Genomic DNA, 17,467 nt, shown 5'->3' with positions numbered 1-17,467 from the left:
CGGGAGAAATGTGGCAAAAAAAATAAATGGATGTATGATATGGGAAAAGTCGTGTACTGTATAATATATAACAAGCATTGGTACAACGCCCATACATTGATTATTGGTAAAATCCTGAGCAAGTTACATGAATGTACAAATAAATTCAATCCAGGTATCACAAATAGACACATAAATATATGTACATACATACGGAGATGAATTATTCTTCAACAAGTCAAGAAACTCACTCTGTACTGCATCAAACATATCACTCCGTTAAAATCGAGAATCTGGTTGCAGTCTGGAATTCGATGATCATGTCGCAGTGATATTAAATAGGCTGTGTCAAAGCCCAATTGAAAATTGCAGCAAATTGCAATTGGCAGACCATTCGCATAGTTGATTTGGGCCCATACAAGTATTTTTACACATTTCCTTCTCCTTCTTTAACCAAGGTATTTCTTTTCACCGCACGATGTTATTCTGCCAGTAAAATATAGGTTGTTACTAAGACCAAGCGTTTCTAATTCCGTTTAAAATATTTATTCAAATATGATACTATGTTGATTCATTATCACTTAGTTAGATGACGTAGTAATTATGCAACATCAGTACACATTTCTAATCTTCACCCAAAACGATTGTTAAATGTATTCATTAAAGTACCATGGTATTCAATTATAAATGTACAAAAGATATTCATTCGAATAAATTCAACAGGCAACCTTGTTTGTTTTGGTTTAACATTCTAAAACGCAACTCAATAATTAATCAATTATGATGCAACACTTATTTACAATATATTTGACAACCGACTATTCAAAATAAAAATGAGATGCAAAACACTAATTACATGCTACCTGGTATTAAATTTAATAAAACAGACCAATTTGATCAATTATTGAAACTCAGTGACCTCCATATTTAGATTCAATAGCGCAACCACTTAAACATGACAAAGTCCACCCAATTGCATAGTAATAAAACAAACCAAACAAAAAATAGTAACAATGGTGAGGATGCAATATTTACAGTAACGCCACCCATTCCTGTTAGAAACCATCGCTCGATCAGTTCATAAACAACAAATCATAGCTCTATTTTATACGCAATAAACTAAAACTAACGAGTCTGATTCAAGCCTGATTGGATATTATGCTATGATGAAAACTTGTTTCAGAAAATACTTCAGAATGTGTTTGGATGGCCAATTATTCATATATTGCAACAAGACTTGGATTAGACTCTGCAATAACAAAAACCAAAAAATCATGAATTCACACACCTCTACCAATGATATTTTTGTTTTTACTTGATAATATCAATCAACCGGTTTCCTACTGATTGACAGTACCTGCGTATTTCACTTCGTCAAAGGCTTTCCTTGCTTTTTTAAGCTCCTCATTCATTGTCAGCAGATCCTTAACTCTGGCGTATTTTCTAGAATCTTTCCTTACTGGAAAACAATGTGAAACAAGTTTAAGATAATATTGCACAACAAATTAAAATTCCCGCTCACTCACCAAGGAAGACAATGTCTTCGACTTGCACTCTGCCTGTGCGTCCAATTTCCATTGCCCTGTGGGTCATTTCGGTGATGAATTCGATCACCAAATCTTCCAGAAAGTCAACGCTTTCGGTGTATGGATTTTGGTCATCGCCAAATCCGTACATCATGCAACGGAGCTCCTTTGAAAATAACCGTTTTCTTCCACCCGGAAGCGTTCCTCCGATCGGAATCTCCGTCTCCTCATCTTCGAACTGATCAAATAAAGAATGCCAATCAAGGCTTAAGGTCTCCAGGAGTTAGGTTACTTTACGTTAGGCTAGATTATTTTGCTTAGCTCGTACTCAACCCTCAATTATGAACAAACCATTTCATTATGACCAATTTACCTGCTCGTAATTTTCCTCCGCAGCCATTGACGTATTTCGTTTGACTCACAAGAATCTGGCAATTAAATAACGACTTTTGAACAAGATTAATTGACAGAAAACTCTCGTTGAAAACTCCAACACTTGTCAAACAGAGATCTACTAGTTTCTGTGTCAAAACCCATCTCACGAAGCTTACGTTAGTCAGTGATGCCAAATGTCGAAAACGAAACATTCCTAATAGTGAGACGAAAAAACGCCGACGGCATAGCAGGATTCGTTGCTGAGGGTTGAACTCAGTGGATAATACAGAGCATATTTACCATAACAAAATGCCACTGCAGTGGTCGAAAATAAACGCATCATAAACATTAACAAATGTTATTGCAGTAATACTAAATATTTAAAAAACTTCATATGCTTTAAATTAACGGCAAACAATGGTTAATATTATCTTAATTACTTTGAAATTTATTGCCGTTTTTTTTGTGTCTTACAAAAGTTAATTTGTTATTAAAATAAATACCTAGAATTCCTTAACTTCAGTGATCTGTATGAAGTAACAGTTTCCCAATTTATAATAAGTGAAATCCTTTGAATGATTTTTTTTTTTACCAAATGTTATAGAATCACATTTAACAATGTTGCATGTCGTTTCGTTCAACTCAAACCACTTAAAAATGTTATCGAGAACAACTTGCATCAACGCTATGTCCCTAAGGTAATTGATGGCTTTGTAAGATCGAAAAAGGGCAAATTTAATCACCTTACATGTATCATTCACATCAATCAAGATAAAAGGTGGACCTAGGTCTGCACCCACCCAATTTCGGGAATACTTACGCCAAGATTCTTCGCTATCACTATACAAATGCCATGCCTTCACTTAGAACCCGAAAATTATCAGGGTGACGCGCAAAAGGCGCTGTCAAATTTGAAAACTTGATTACTTGTAAGATATTCGACTTAAGAGCCGAAGGCTGAGCACATCGACAGTGCTTTACTTTGTCATGTACCGTTTGCGAAATCGGCGCGCAAAAGCGCGGCCGATTGATCTGTCAAATAATCTTAAATATGTTGCAAAATTTTGTATAAATCTAATCCGAAATTGTGTTATTCTACGACTATGACAAATGCGCTGTGCATTACTCACTGCTTTCGAGTTGCTAAATAGTACACAGCAAATACGACATGCATTTACCGTTCAGGTACCTCAAAAATTCTTTACAAAATCTGTTCCGTGTCAGAAGGCGCTACTAAATCGAGGATACGAAAAATACAAAAGCGGATCCCTTTCTGCTGACGGTAAGGGATGCGTCGATAAGGCAAAATGTTATCTGTCTAATGAAAGAGCTGTATGTATGAATGAAATAGAGGAAACGTTCTGTTTCTATGAATAATAATAATAACAACAACAACAACAACAACAACAACAACAATAATAATAATACGTGATACAGGCAATCACTGGAGAAAATTGACAGCACTTCAGTTAAAAGAGCGTTCGTTGATTTTTTTAATACGATGTTATTCCATGTATTTTAAATATTCTTCATACACCCTTTACTTATTACGTAATATACATGAAATTCTAAGATTCCCTCCTTGTTTCCGTACAGTAGCATTTCTAGAATCTGTAATCGAATTCGATCAGCTTGGGAAAATCTTTTTTGTTTAATAATATGATTGCGGTTGTAGCGTGTGTTTATGTTTATTCGATTTGACCAACGTCGTTAATTGTAACATTACCGAATTAGTCGGTAATTCGGTTAAAAATAAATCGTGATATTTTAATCAACACGTAAACAAGTTGTAAGACCCACCAACCTTGGTTCGGGTCTTTTTTTTATAAGGTGTATGCTTAGTCTTGCTTGCATAGTGGTAAAACTAATTTCGCGAATACGTTGGATACGCAAATCTATAACGAATCGATGTGCATAAATGCTATCCAGTATTATCTTGTCTGCGAAAAAGAATCGTCAACTCAACCAATTCCACGAATCGAAGACACTGTACTCATAACAGCGATCGAACGAACTATGTGTTCGTATGTGTTCGTATGTAATTGAGCCCTCCTCGATAGCGAATATAAATAATGTTTATCAATCGGCAGAGAAAGAAGGCATTCGTGGTGATATCTGCGCTTAGGTCATTGCCGTAATAGAATTACATCTAGAATAATAGTTACAAAGAAGAGTAACACGTACTGGATTTCGCGATCACAGGAACACAACTAAATATCATTTTGCACCAATAACTAGACTTTTTGGATACGGCGAAAAACTTAAATTGTTTTAAGGGCTGCATGGTAACGTGCGGAACAAAAATTTCACTTCGCGTGTATTTGCCTTGTTTTTATGCGATACATTGCAACTATGTGATATCACTTAATATGTCACGATGATTCGAATATATCACCTGCGCAGAGACGGTCATCAATTTACAGTGTGTACGTAACTGATGTATCTATAATATAATCCGCATCGTTCAGCCCGATCGGATTTATCTGATTCCAAACGGGTATACGTGACAATATCAGAATGAGCGTATATTAATCCTTATCGTTGGTTACATGTGTAATAATATGGCCGAGGACCGTCGATCACAGGTACTTATATCAATAATTGTTGGAGGTATAGTCACGCATTTCAATTAGCACGTCCCAATTCACACACACACATAACCAAACATACGTTAACTATACATATACATGTATGTATGCTTCTTCGGTACATAGATCGCGAAATCTTAATCGCTGTGGTGAAATTCGCAGATCTTAGCCCAAAGTTCGATAAAGCGCGATAATAACTGCGAAGAGTTGAGTCGCGATAAAAGGATCGAAGGAAAAAAAGAAGTTGCGAAAAAAGTGAGCTGAGGAATGGCTCAAGTCCGCGCGCAATCTTTCGACTCGAGTCAGTCGTCGATTGAGGCTTGCCGGACGATGACGAACGGAGTGAAAAGGGCGAAGCTGGTGCCGGCCAGCGACGCACCTTCGAATTCATCATCGTCATCATCATCCGCGGAAATGTCGACGATGGCGAAAAATAACAGCAATAAGAGTAATTCGAAGAGTACAAAGAAGCGGAAAACCTTCGATCCGATGGCAGTTACTTGGATGGAAAAGTACAGCGATCAGATGGAGAAGATCTGGAGCCGATTGCCGAATTTCGTAGGTTCCGCGATCGCTACTTGCGCGATATTTCTTCTCGGCGCGACGATGCGCGGTGAGTATAATTATACTTATTCGAACGTTTGAGGAAAACTAAATCGAATCAGAAGTCGATATTTGTAGTCGAAAAGATCAAGGAACTAATATAGTGATGAAACGATATAATAAATCCGGTAACTAGTGCGCAGAATCATATGCTTGTGGTGCGCATACTATTTTTCTTAATTGAGGACGCAAAATTCGACTTTCCGTACCCAAATAAGTGCGCAAAATAGTATATTCCCAAACTAATACGGAAACGAATCGAAGTATCTTTTCTTGTAGTGTAACTAGATATTTCGATTCAATTCGCGCATTAGTGCGAGAATGTACTATTTTGCGCACTCATTTGGGTACGCAATTAGCTATCTTCGTACCTACGGCGTAAATTATTACGCCTGTGGTGGGAACAACATTTTTCGTCTAACGTAGGCGTAAAACGGGATTTTACGATTTGGACACGGGCGTGGAATCCCGTTTTCGGCTCACCATGACGAAAAATCGATTTGTGCGCACTCAGTCAGGAAAAGTCAATGACTGTTAACAGGATTCTGATGAAACCCTCGAAGAAATCACAACAAATAGATATAACGAGTGTCATAAAGTCACTACTTCGACTTCATGTTGAAGTTATGTATAAAACTTTCAAAATGATACCGACAATGAGTGAATTTTTATATGTGGGTGGTAGGGCTTCTTTGAATGCTACTCTACGTAATGAGTTTTGAATTTTACTCGTACAAGCTTCTAAAATTCGTGAGCCTACATGGTCGACTTGTTCTCGTCAAAACTGATCAGTGAGAGTTTTGTTGCTGAGAATTTTGGAAACCTCCTCGAACCAACGGCATGTTGCTTTTCAATTCTTCTTCCTGGTTGACGGCGATCCATCCCCGTCAGAGAAACTGAACGTATAATACATGCATTAAAATAAAATATAACAGGTACCAAGGAAGGGAAAAAAATTCGCGACTCGCTCTTCGTCCCCACGTCACGTTACACCCGTTCCAAAGGCTCCAACCCCCCCCCCCCCCCCCAAATATTGCTGGGGTATAAGCAGCGTCGACGTCAAACGGGGGCGACAGGTTTTTACCCTGCACATCTCGCGCCCCCAGGGATTAGACGACCCGTGACATTACTTGCGCCTTGATGTTAAGAAGGTTGGTGAAACAAATTGGAATGTAGTCACGCGACTCAAGTTTTTACACAATATTTATTCATATTAATTATGTTTTTACGCAAAACCTCAGAAGGATGGTCCACATAAATTCCGAATAATTAATAGTACGTGACAGGTATGCGGCGAAATATCTAAATGGTAAACGGTACCCTTGAGAAGATAATCGCAAGGTATGAAGATCTTTGTCTGTGTCGTTTGCGAATAACTGCAAAAAATATGACGTGTTTTTCACAAGGTTTTACATATAATTATCAAGCGAATGATTATAAAATATTTTTTTGGAATTGTATAATAGAGAAATACAATTCAGTTCGTTTGGAAAACGTGATTAGTTGATAAACGATGCATATTACATTAGTAGTTTGTCGAAAACCTGTACTTTGATGATTCTTTTTTCAAATCGTTGAGAACCATCGGTTGGACCCGCGTATAAACATAGGCTTACCCCCCTTATCGCCTACCCCTGAAAAGCGCTCGCCAACCTCGTTAAGCAGGGGAACGCCGCCAAAAGGTCTTTTTGATTGATCGAACATTTCCACGATCTTCATGTCCGCCCTTCATCATCCGGATCACGAATGATGAGACAATACTAAATTTCACTGCAGATTACTTGAACTAATGAAAGCATTAAATCATTGAGAAATAATTTTTATAATCGTATCTCGATTCATCATTTCAATTCTTGCAGTTAATTTCGACGATATTGCGAGATGTTCGTTTTTTCTTTATACCTTCTTATTTCGCCTCATCGATGAAGAGCTTAAGAGAAATTGTCTTCTTGGCTCGCGATTAGACTGCAATTAAACCGACTGTAAGTACAAAAGAAACGATGACACATAGATTGCGGATACGTTGGAACAAGGGAAACTCTTTGTTTTTCTTTTCTCATCTACAACTGCGTAAAAATGAAAACGTTTTCATAGAGACTGAAGATAACCGACCAGAAATACGATTTTGAAACAGATGCGAATTGAATCGATCATCTGCATCAAATATCATTCACGCAAGAAACAAGGGAGAAAAATAATGTGAAAAAACTTTAGGGAGATAAAATCGAGCACGTGGTAGAAATCTCGTCGAGACAGATTTGCTTACTTCTTGTTAGATGAGTTGCACCGCGAACAAGTTCGCGTGTACCGGGCATATACGAGTAAGCAATCCGATCGCAAGGGTCAACGCAAAACGTGACACGACTATCGAAAACGAAGATCTGATCCGAGGTCACCGAGGTTATCGACGAAATACGAATATTATGACAATTTTTATATATAAAAATGGTAGATTCAAAGCCAAATTGCCTCATGAATGAAGTTTATTGTCACTCAGCGGCGTCGTTACAGTCGCCGCTGGGCGAAATCAATCCCTCAGCCCTATAATTTTTTCTTATTCTTATAGCGATACGCGTTTTTCAACATACACGGCAAACTTTACCGTCTGTCAAGTTTTCTCGGTATACATTCGTCATATTATATATCTGTGCTTATGTATGTACATAAGTATGTACATATGCTCTAAGAATGGGGTGAGATCCCATCCAAATTTTTCTGTCATTCGCACATTTCTCTTTGTTTTCTTTTCTTCTTGTTCTACTTTTTTTCTTACGTTTTTGCTTTTCTTTCCATTTCATTGCCCCCCGACCTCTTCTTGACACTTGCCGACAATTTCGACGTAGTTTTGTATTTCGAAAAAACGAAAAACGTGGAAAAAAAAAATAAAAATAAACAAATAAACAAATGCATGAAGAAAACGGACACTGTGGAATAACAGAAAATCAAATAATTCTGATAGCTGTATGTTATGTTTTAAAAATTGCGTAGTTCTATTTGAGGTGCAATAAATTTATCGAAATTGACATCCTTATATTTTTCATCTGTCCGCATATGCCAAGAAAAATTGTTGTGCAATTGTTATGTAATGGAATTTTTTTCACCCTCTTCAATCGTGACCATATCCATACAGCGATAAAAATAACCCGGAATATCCGTGAAAGAATCTAATCCGTCTGAATCTGTTTGACATCGAGTATAAATTCTTATCACGGGGTTTAAACGTGAGCTACTGTGTGTATATTTCATAATATATAAGCATGACTTTCGGTTTTTGAATTTGAAAATACATTTCAGCTGCCTTATTAGGTATGGGTTTCGTTAAATTCTTTCAAATTTTTAAAACGCATGTTCTTTCGATTTTTATTTCTTAACTTTTACTTCTACCCGCGGGACGGGTTTGAAAAACCGAGGGATGATAGCAAAAAGGATAAGAATAACTTAAATTGACAGATTTTTCCACACAGCGTCGTCGAATCGGCGCGGATCCGTTTCTTTTTCTCATGACGTTTCGGGCCAAGTGAAGAGTACGCGGCTTGAAGATATGTGTATATATATATATATATATATATATAAAATACACGCACACATTTATATATATATATACATATATATCTATAACCGAAACCGCGCGGCGAAGACGTTTGAATTTTCCATTTGAACGACTCCTTTCACACGCGACGTTCTCGGCAAGAAAGCGGGGGGATGAAAACTCCCCCAGGATTAAGAAACGCCTCCATATTTCTACCGACTGTTGCAGCAGCGACGGCAGCGGCAGCACCACTGTTGCAAGAAATATGGTTTTAAAATAAACTTTTACCCCGAACTCGATGTGCTTCTCCTCCCTTTCCCTCTTCTTCTTCTTCCTCCTCTTCTTTTTCTTCTTCTTCTTCTTACTCCTCCATCTTCTACTTGAGATGGTATCAACTTTTATTGCGCTCTTGTGTGAGGAACTGAACGTCTGCCTGTCTAAATGTATATATATACATACATATATATATATATATATATATATATATATATATATATATATATATATTTATATAATCGAGCTTCAGGTTGATGTACAATATACTATATGGAGAGACACCTACTTATGTACAGTGGGATTCACAACTTCTTGTTTACTCCCATCAGCCTTTCTCCGTTTTTGCACCTCTTATTCCAAAGTTTACTCAAGCCCCCCCCAGGGCTCGAATTGCATGTTTCTCAACCACTCTCGTATCTCTGGTAATGTAATTGCTGTATATCATTATTAGAGAAAACAAGAGGTAATGAAAATGATACAATGAAAATATCGAGGAAAACCAACGATATGGAAGGAATACAATTACTTTTATACAGCTTTTTTTTCTCAATTATTTATCATTATTTTTACGTTTTCCGAAGTTGTAAAAAAAATTAAAAAAATTAAAAGACAACATTTCTCTCGGACACAGCGAACATTTGACTGTTATTATTATACAGAAATAATTTCGTACGTCTACGCGGTTTGGATTGTAAACAGAATTTCACTCGAAGTGATTATTTTTTTGGACAATACAAATTCTAATTTCTAATTTTAGTCCAGTGAACGTTTAATGTATTCACAAGGGAGATGAAAAATAAATTATACATTTGAGCGAAGGGATGACGGGCTGTTGAGAAATACCTGTAGTATATACATATGTATTATACCTATATTTCTTTCTCATCGTGTTCTCGGCGAACTTCTGAATCCGTCTGTACGCTAGGTTCGGGATTTCGGCGTGGGTGCATAAAACCCGGTGGCTCAGAGCCGCTCGGCGAGTGCCTTTCAAGCATTTAGGAATGAAAACTTTCCACGAAGAAAATCGAATACTCGTTTTATGCCCGATATATACGAGGTGTTTTTGAAGCTGCCGCTAACCCTCGGAGCGGTATAAATAACAGCACGACGCCCCTTAAATTTCTCTGTATAGGCGTATAATATACGTACATACAAACCGTTTATACGTGTAATACGCACAGAGAGAAGTTTCTATAGTTATGCTTACTCTGTGCAGCTTGAAAAATTAATTACCTTCTTTTTTTTTTATCTCGATTGGAAAATATCTTGCTCTGAGTAGAAATGGAACATGAGTTTTTTTAGCTTTAACCAGAAAATCAAGTATCGACACCTTGATAGTTACTTGTACCACATCATATTTTGTAATGCAAACAATATTTAAATAGTTGTTGTATACCGATATTGATTTCACTAGAATTTTGCTAGTAACTGTAACTAATTAAGTTTTTCTCAGCGATGTATAAAACAAGTCTGTCGAATTAGACGAATGTAGTACATTGTACCTTACAGACTGGTTCTCGATAAGAATTCGAAGCTTATCGAAACGTCGTCGGCTTAACTTGGCTCGATCATCAGCCGTTGATTAATCTCTGGCTATTGGCACAATATTCCGACAATTATTCAATGGATTTTATAATTTTTTTACTACAGCTGCATTTTGAAACGATAACGTGATTATATCTACTGCAGTGATAACTCTTCGGCGCAAAGGACAAAGCGATTTTTCCACAATGGGCAAAGTTCATCGTGTCAAACGTTTCAATCGTTGGTCTGCAGGTGGCGAAATGCGAAAATTATTTAAGGCGGCAGATAGTGATCGCTAAATACGGAATAATACGCGAGATAAGGCAAACTCCGCTTCTGAGAAGTCAAAGTCCGTTTGAAAACTTTTTCGGGCCTCTCGGAAATCTGATATAATTGTCACAAGCTACAATCACCGATTATAACTAGCCATAATATAATTATAAAGAATGCGAGTGATTATTTTATCACTGATTGAACTTGGCGCAGTTTTTCAAATTCTTGATTACTTTATTCAGGGTCAAGTTTTGGTTGTTAAAGTTTCATGGAAAAAAATAATTAAATAATGATCGAACACGTCAGGTTTCACTAAACCGCAAAGTTTTCATTTTCTATTCATAATTATCATTGGAATGTATAAAGAAATTGGTGAAATATTGTTCATAATATTAACTTTCAAATTCAAATTCTCAGTAAAGTTTTAAATATATTTATAAACAATTGAAGTCCGTTGTGGTGTATTATGTGTGTATACGAAAGATTCCAATTGCAAGCCATCTACCTACAGTATCTTCTGTTTGAGTTTAAGAACATATTTCGATGAGAATCTAATGATTTCATTAGATTTGTGTTTCAAGATTCACGTTTTTTTGACCCAATTATACGACTCGTTAAAGAATCTTTGAATTTCATGAACAACTTTTTATCAGCGCACTTTTTTGCAATCAGATTACAAGTGGAATATATTTCTATTTAAATAAATATTTTTTCGTTTATCGTTTTCATTAGAACCACGAAAAGAAATTCACAAAAAATTAAAAATAATTTCTATGGAAATAAACTCCTCTTCTATGGAGAGTTTATGAAAAGAGTTGTGTCGATGTTAGAAAAATTTGAATTATTCGATTCGATCACTATTCGCATGCTTTTAGTGTGTTTTTTAGTCCCGCAGAACTTGCGCGTGAATCAAATTGCGACATTTTGATACAGCAGAGTTTCGTAAAGAAATTCAGACATCGATCATTTTATTATCACGTATGTATATTATATTTCATTTAAAAATGCATTTAGGTGAATGGCTGTTAGTTGTGGTGCATTTTGCGAAGCACCTTGGCTATGGAACGGTGGAAAAGAACGGAACAAGCGGCGAAGATGAGACGTCAGCGTCGGTTGACTGGGCCAAAATATCGCTGGAGAATTTCTACTTGCAAAATTTGTCATGGTATTGGGTCGCAGCGTGCTCCGTGTCCTACACGATGTACTTTGCCATTGGCGGTTTTCTCCATGTGAGTATTCTTTCTCTTTTTAGTGCCTTTGAGAAACACTGCCAAATTCCGTTTAACGTGATTCCGAAACGCCTTCAGTGGCAGTATTGGGAACTGTCTAGTTACAATTTGTGATTAATCATATTTTTAGTACAAATTACATATTTTTTTCTTAAGATAGATAAATTGTAAAGTATATTTGTATTTGTGAGTGAAAAAAATACAGGTCACATCTTATTTTTACAACTAGAGCGAAACGAAATACAAATTAGATGTGTATTGTAAATTATTGTTGTTGTAATTACTTGATAACAAAATACGGATGTATTATACCTTCAATAATTTGTATGTTGCATAATAGACAAAAGGTAATATGTCTGTCATTGTTCCAATTTACAATTATCCCGACGACAAAACACAAATGTAACGATTGTTCTACTTCTATGTTTCATGTATTCATATTCGATCCTGTAATTAAAAAACACAATCGTAATTTGCATTTCATTTTACCTCAGTAACGAAAAACAAAACGGTAATTTGTATATTATCGTACACATTAGTTTCGCATTTACCAAAGTGTAGTTCGTATTTCAGTTCACCTTAATCACAAAATACAAAATGTAATTTGTATTTTATTTCGCCTCGATTTCGAGATGCGAAACGCGACGCGTGTTCTGATTTCATTCCAGTTGGAAAGTACGCAAGACGTGATTTCCATTGTATCTCGCGTCTTAATTGCGAAATAAAAAATTTAATTCGAAGCTTCTTTCACCTAAATTACAAAGTTACAAATGTAATCTCTACTCGACGATCATCCCAATTAAAAATTCTATCCACAGTTCGTAATCTGTAATAGACTAATTACAATCTTGCTCATATCACTGTTCGATAGTGGTACTTCTACGTCCGCCAACGGGACAAGGCAGAGGAATGGAAGTGCCAGCCGCAGAAATGGATAACGCCGGAGCTGGAGCGTCACGAGATAATAATCGGAACGATCAGCCTTCTCTTGACGAGCACCTTCAGCGCCTGCCTCGCCTGCTACATCAGTAACGGGGGTCCCTGTAGCGTCTACTATAAATTCGACGACTACTCGTGGACCTGGTGGTTCCTCTCCTGGCCCGTGATCTACATTTACCTGGTGAGTGCGGGTCAACGGACGAAAAAACGACGAGAGGAGTGGATGTTTTAGTATGCCCACCTGAAGTGTGGAGGGTAGTTTTTTTTTTTTTTTTTTTTTGCGAAAATCCGCTGACGGTGAAGCTGACGCGACGATACAACCGAAGAGGGTTGGAAGGTCATCATTGCCGTCCGGCTGGCGGCGGTCCCAAGGCACTTCCGGCGCGACGTTCAGATTTCCGGAACAACGTGATCGGCGTACGAAGGTTTGAATTTCGCGGGGTGATCGCGTTTCCGGATATTTATTGTACAGCGGTATTGCCGGGAAAATCAAAACGGCAGGAATCACGACGCGCGGCGGAACGAATTAGCTCCGCTGTTTCGGTTCGAATCCTGCGGGGGTTTCGATAATTAAATTCGCCTTGGCTGCTGACTTATTATTGAGTTAGCAGGGTGCCTCTTTTGTGTTGGAACAAACTTGATTGTCGTATCGTTAGCCGTGAGCTTGGCCCCGTTTCCGGGAAAAAATCCACCCCGGTCAAACTTCGCCTTATGCTGCTAACCGTACTCAGACCTTTAACCCGAAAATTTAATCGCGTACAGAGAAAGCTTGAAATTCATTTTCCAGGAAATCGTTTACGAGTTAATCATTTACCTCTTGTGAGTTTAGCGCAATCGAATTTAAACGCATTCCACGAAACGTGACCGGATATTTCAATGTCTACGTGGAAAACATCAAAACGCTATTTCGAGGTTCTAAGGATGAATTAGGTGTACGGTCCGGTCGAAGAGATGTCAAAACGAAATAATTTTTTAAAAAAGTAAACCTAGAACTATTCCTGGAATCTGCAGCTTCTGATAGGTGATGCGTAAAAAAAAAAACAAATATAGTAAACCGTGAATCTTGATCGAAATATTTCGTTTGTTGAGGATTATATTATTTGGAGCCTTTCTTAATGTCATGTATATAGATTATCCAATTTGAATGAATTTTTTTCATCATTTTGTCGGCTAATGAATTCTGCACAAATGATTTACACGCGGATTTTCGATGAGATGAATAATTTTTCAAATGAAACCTCAAGAATTACATATGCAGCCCGTATTAACTTTACAATCGATTGGAAAGTTTAATAAAAATTCAAGTTCAGGCAATTCGTATTTAAAATCAAAATGAACTATGATTTACTGAAATTGTATAAACAGTGAATTTTCTCTTCACTAGTTAAAAAATAATGCAGAACGGTTTGTGATGAATTAACCATTGTTAATAACTGAGCTTTTTTCGCCAACTCTTTTTGTTTTTCCACATTAAGAGGACCAACTTTTGACCTAGCTAGCTGCATAAGTCGCAGCTGCACTTATTCAATATTTACTCGGTGATTGTTCCGTTTGAAAATTGCTTTTACCGGACCGTAGACGCCATTCATCCTTAAACAAGTTTCCACGGCGTTTTGAGCTCGAGTTTTGATTCAATGCTGAGTGGTTCTGGATGGATCCACTTATTTCGGGGTAGCTCGTGGTTTTCGTACCAATCTCAGCATAAAAATCTGAGGTGGCAGTTGCGAATGATGGGATAGAGGGATGAAATTCCATTCACGGAGATACGGCTCGGCGGAATTCTAAATTTGAGAAATTTACGTACTGCAGGATTACGCAACGTACTGGCTCCATCGTATCTACCACACCCCCTGGCTCTACAAGCACTTCCACAAGCTGCACCACAAGTACAAACAGCCGACTGCCTTCTCAGTGACCGCGATCCACCCGGTCGAGATCCTCCACATTCAAATATGCCTCTGCATTCCACTGTTCGCGCTGCCAACGCACTGGGGTGAGTCGGAAATGGAATGATACCCAAAAACCGCGAAACCAGAGATTCTCGAATTCAATTCGCGAGCTATTTTGCACTCGAACTCCTGAATCTGGTTGCAACAGAGGGATCAGGAATGCTCGCAGTCACGCTCTAATCTCTGCACACTTGGGAGAATTTCAATTTTTTAAGACACCAAAGATTTTCAGTGAAATTGGCATCGTTGCGACAACGATTTAGATATTGTTTGAATAACAAGAAAATTTAGTACGAGCGAGAGGTTACTTACTTACAGATCAAGGATAAATATTTTCGAACGCTTTCAAAGTGAATTTAAACAGTTTCAAGCGGCTTTCAAAATTATTCCAACTTGTTTCACGTTAATTTCAAAGAGTTTCAGCCGATTTATAAACGGATTCAAGACGTCTGAAACATTTAAAAATTATTAAAATCAGTTTTTAACTTATTTCAATGAGTTTCAAGCGATTTCTAAGTAGCTTCAAACGGTATCAAGCGACTTAGAAACCATTCTCAACTGTCTTAAACTAATTTCAAGCAGTTTCAAACAGCTTCTAAGTAGTTTCAAGTAGCCTCAAGTAGTTTTAAAATGATTGCAAATGGTTTCAAATTGATTTTACCAACTTATAGAAGATTTCTAAGTGGTTTCGTGTAATTTTAAGCGGGTTTTAAACAGCCATGTACAGCTTGAAACTATCTCACTGAGTTTCAACTGATTTCCAAGTAGTTTCAAGTAAATTTTAATCGGTTGAAAAATGATTGCGAGCGTTGTCAAACTAATTCAAGGAGTTTCAAACTTTTTCCAACCGATTTCAAGGGATGCCATGCGACATCCGAATCTCCGTAAATAACCCCTCGAGAACAAATACTTATTTAGTGTGATTAAAGCTGCCGATGCTACATTTACGGATATCACAAGTGACTAAAGAAAATAGTATCACATACTAGATTTTCCACTTAGAGTTAATAAGCTAATTTTCGTTTTGTACCGAGAATTGTTGATTTTCCGACTATTGTAAAAAAAATGAAAACAGTCAAGGACTGTACTGTAAGTACGAGTAGAAATTTCTCTCGGCCTCTATGGCTTCCCACCTGTCTTCCACCCTCGTAAGCCCCTCATTACCTCGTTGCAGTGCCGTACTGCACAATCGCGATGTACAACTACTACCACGGCATCATCGACCACTCCGGCATCAATTTCAAGGCCTACTGGTGGCAGCCCTGGCAGCCGGACGCGATCTTCCACGACAACCATCACCAATACTTCCACGTCAACTTCGGCTTCAACTGCTTCATCTGGGACAAGGTTTTGCGCATTTTCGTTACCGGCTTCCGGCTTCCATTTTCGTCGTTATTTGCACGCCGTCATTGTCATCTTTCTTCTTCCAGATCCACGGCACGTACAGACAGAAGGACCGAATCTACACCGAGGACACTTACTACGGTAAGGGAAAGCTGATCAGCGAGGCTACCAGGAACGAAATCGAGGCTGACATGGAGGAACGGGATTCTGAAAACCCCCTCGCCTACAGGGACAACAAACTGATATACAAGATATCGAAGAAGGAGTTGGAGGGCAAGAAGTTGGAATAAGTCAGCGCGCGAGTCGTTCGTCGAGATTTGCTCATCAATTTTCATAGACGGCTGTACGAACGAGTAGCTGTGAGTATGAAGAATAATTTTGGGGCAACGATTTCTCCTCTGTTTCAAATGTGGGAGAAAATAAAAATCATTGCACAGTTTTCGGCCCACGTTATATTGCGGCTAGTCGTCGAATCACTGCGGGATATTTGGGACAACTATAACTCGTGCCCAGTTCGTCTCAAGCTTTTTGTCAACGATCTATGTTATTTAAATTCTTGCAATATACCGGGATCACCGACGTCGGTGTGATAATTATTTTCTATAGATATAGTTAGTGATATAGTTGGACTAAAATGTAATATTTTTAGATACCAGGGTATTGACATATTGTAATTAACAAAGCGATTAATATTGTCATTAGTAATTATCACGGTAAGAAAATTTACTGTGAATCAACAGATAGATATCATTTAGTTGTAATCGAAGAGTGAAATAAACGAAATCAAATTGTAATGAACGTTTCTTATCAATTTACGTTGTTCCAACTGATCTGAACTGTCCGATCAAAAATATCTTTTGACAAGAACAGGCATAAAAAAAAATAAAAAATCAGATTAAATCGCAATGATACGTTTGATTCCTAATCAACCAATGATCCGCACACCTGCGCTGTATCTTTACATCGTACAGATAATCTCGATACTTTTTATCCCTGCACGATTTAGACACGTCTTTCACAAACAGTCGCTTAGTCATATTTCTCACAGAAGGAAGAAGAAGAAAAAAAAAATAGTATCATAAATCGCAAATTTATCTTGCAATGTTGCAAGACTGACGATTAACGTACGTCACGTTACCGAGACATTGAATTGATAGATCTGACGATATTTTCTGGACGAATATCGAGCCTTGGTAGATTCGGAATGAGAAGATTGTCTCGTTAGTCGGAGAGCACGGGTCGTTTAATCAAGGAAACGCGGTCCTTTTCGAAGTTCCGGTGGTCGAGCAGGACCACCGGAATTGGTCTTAACGGTGGTCGACTCGGCGTCGGT

General features: G+C 37.7%; 2 protein-coding genes across 5 annotated transcripts; one reads left to right on the top strand and one right to left on the bottom strand.

Annotated features, from left to right (window-relative positions):
• Positions 1–81: 81 nt before the first annotated feature.
• Positions 82–2,049, bottom strand: LOC107221574 (transcription initiation factor TFIID subunit 13). Of its 3 annotated transcripts, none has more exons than XR_006903745.1 (4): positions 1,879–2,048; positions 1,506–1,743; positions 1,268–1,438; positions 82–465 (listed from the first exon to the last, which is right to left on the bottom strand). XR_006903745.1 is itself a non-coding variant. In XM_015660613.2 (4 exons), the coding sequence occupies exons 1-4, from the start codon at positions 1,903–1,905 to the stop codon at positions 461–463; spliced, it is 372 nt and encodes a 123-aa protein (XP_015516099.1). In that variant the 5' UTR covers positions 1,906–2,049; the 3' UTR covers positions 82–460. The 3 variants fall into 3 exon arrangements, 2 of the variants coding, with proteins under 2 accessions (XP_015516099.1, XP_015516098.1); XM_015660613.2 differs by having other exon boundaries at positions 1,337–1,438; positions 1,879–2,049; XM_015660612.2 differs by having other exon boundaries at positions 82–1,438.
• A 2,709-nt stretch (positions 2,050–4,758) lies between these two features.
• On the top strand, positions 4,759–16,928 carry LOC107221595 (methylsterol monooxygenase 1). 2 transcript variants are annotated; one of them, XR_006903744.1, is made up of 7 exons: positions 4,759–5,081; positions 11,688–11,902; positions 12,774–13,022; positions 14,651–14,834; positions 15,965–16,137; positions 16,221–16,493; positions 16,572–16,928. XR_006903744.1 is itself a non-coding variant. In XM_015660641.2 (6 exons), exons 1-6 carry the CDS (start codon positions 4,799–4,801, stop codon positions 16,422–16,424), a joined length of 1,308 nt encoding a protein of 435 aa, XP_015516127.1. In that variant the 5' UTR covers positions 4,759–4,798; the 3' UTR covers positions 16,425–16,928. The 2 variants fall into 2 exon arrangements, 1 of the variants encoding a protein (XP_015516127.1); XM_015660641.2 differs by having other exon boundaries at positions 16,221–16,928.
• The last annotated feature ends 539 nt before the right edge of the window (positions 16,929–17,467 follow it).

The sequence above is a fragment of the Neodiprion lecontei genome, chromosome 4, assembly GCF_021901455.1.
Source record: "Neodiprion lecontei isolate iyNeoLeco1 chromosome 4, iyNeoLeco1.1, whole genome shotgun sequence".
NCBI lineage: Eukaryota > Metazoa > Arthropoda > Insecta > Hymenoptera > Diprionidae > Neodiprion > Neodiprion lecontei.
The sequence above is the reverse complement of the archived record's forward strand: the minus strand, read 5'-3'. Positions and strand labels throughout refer to the sequence as shown.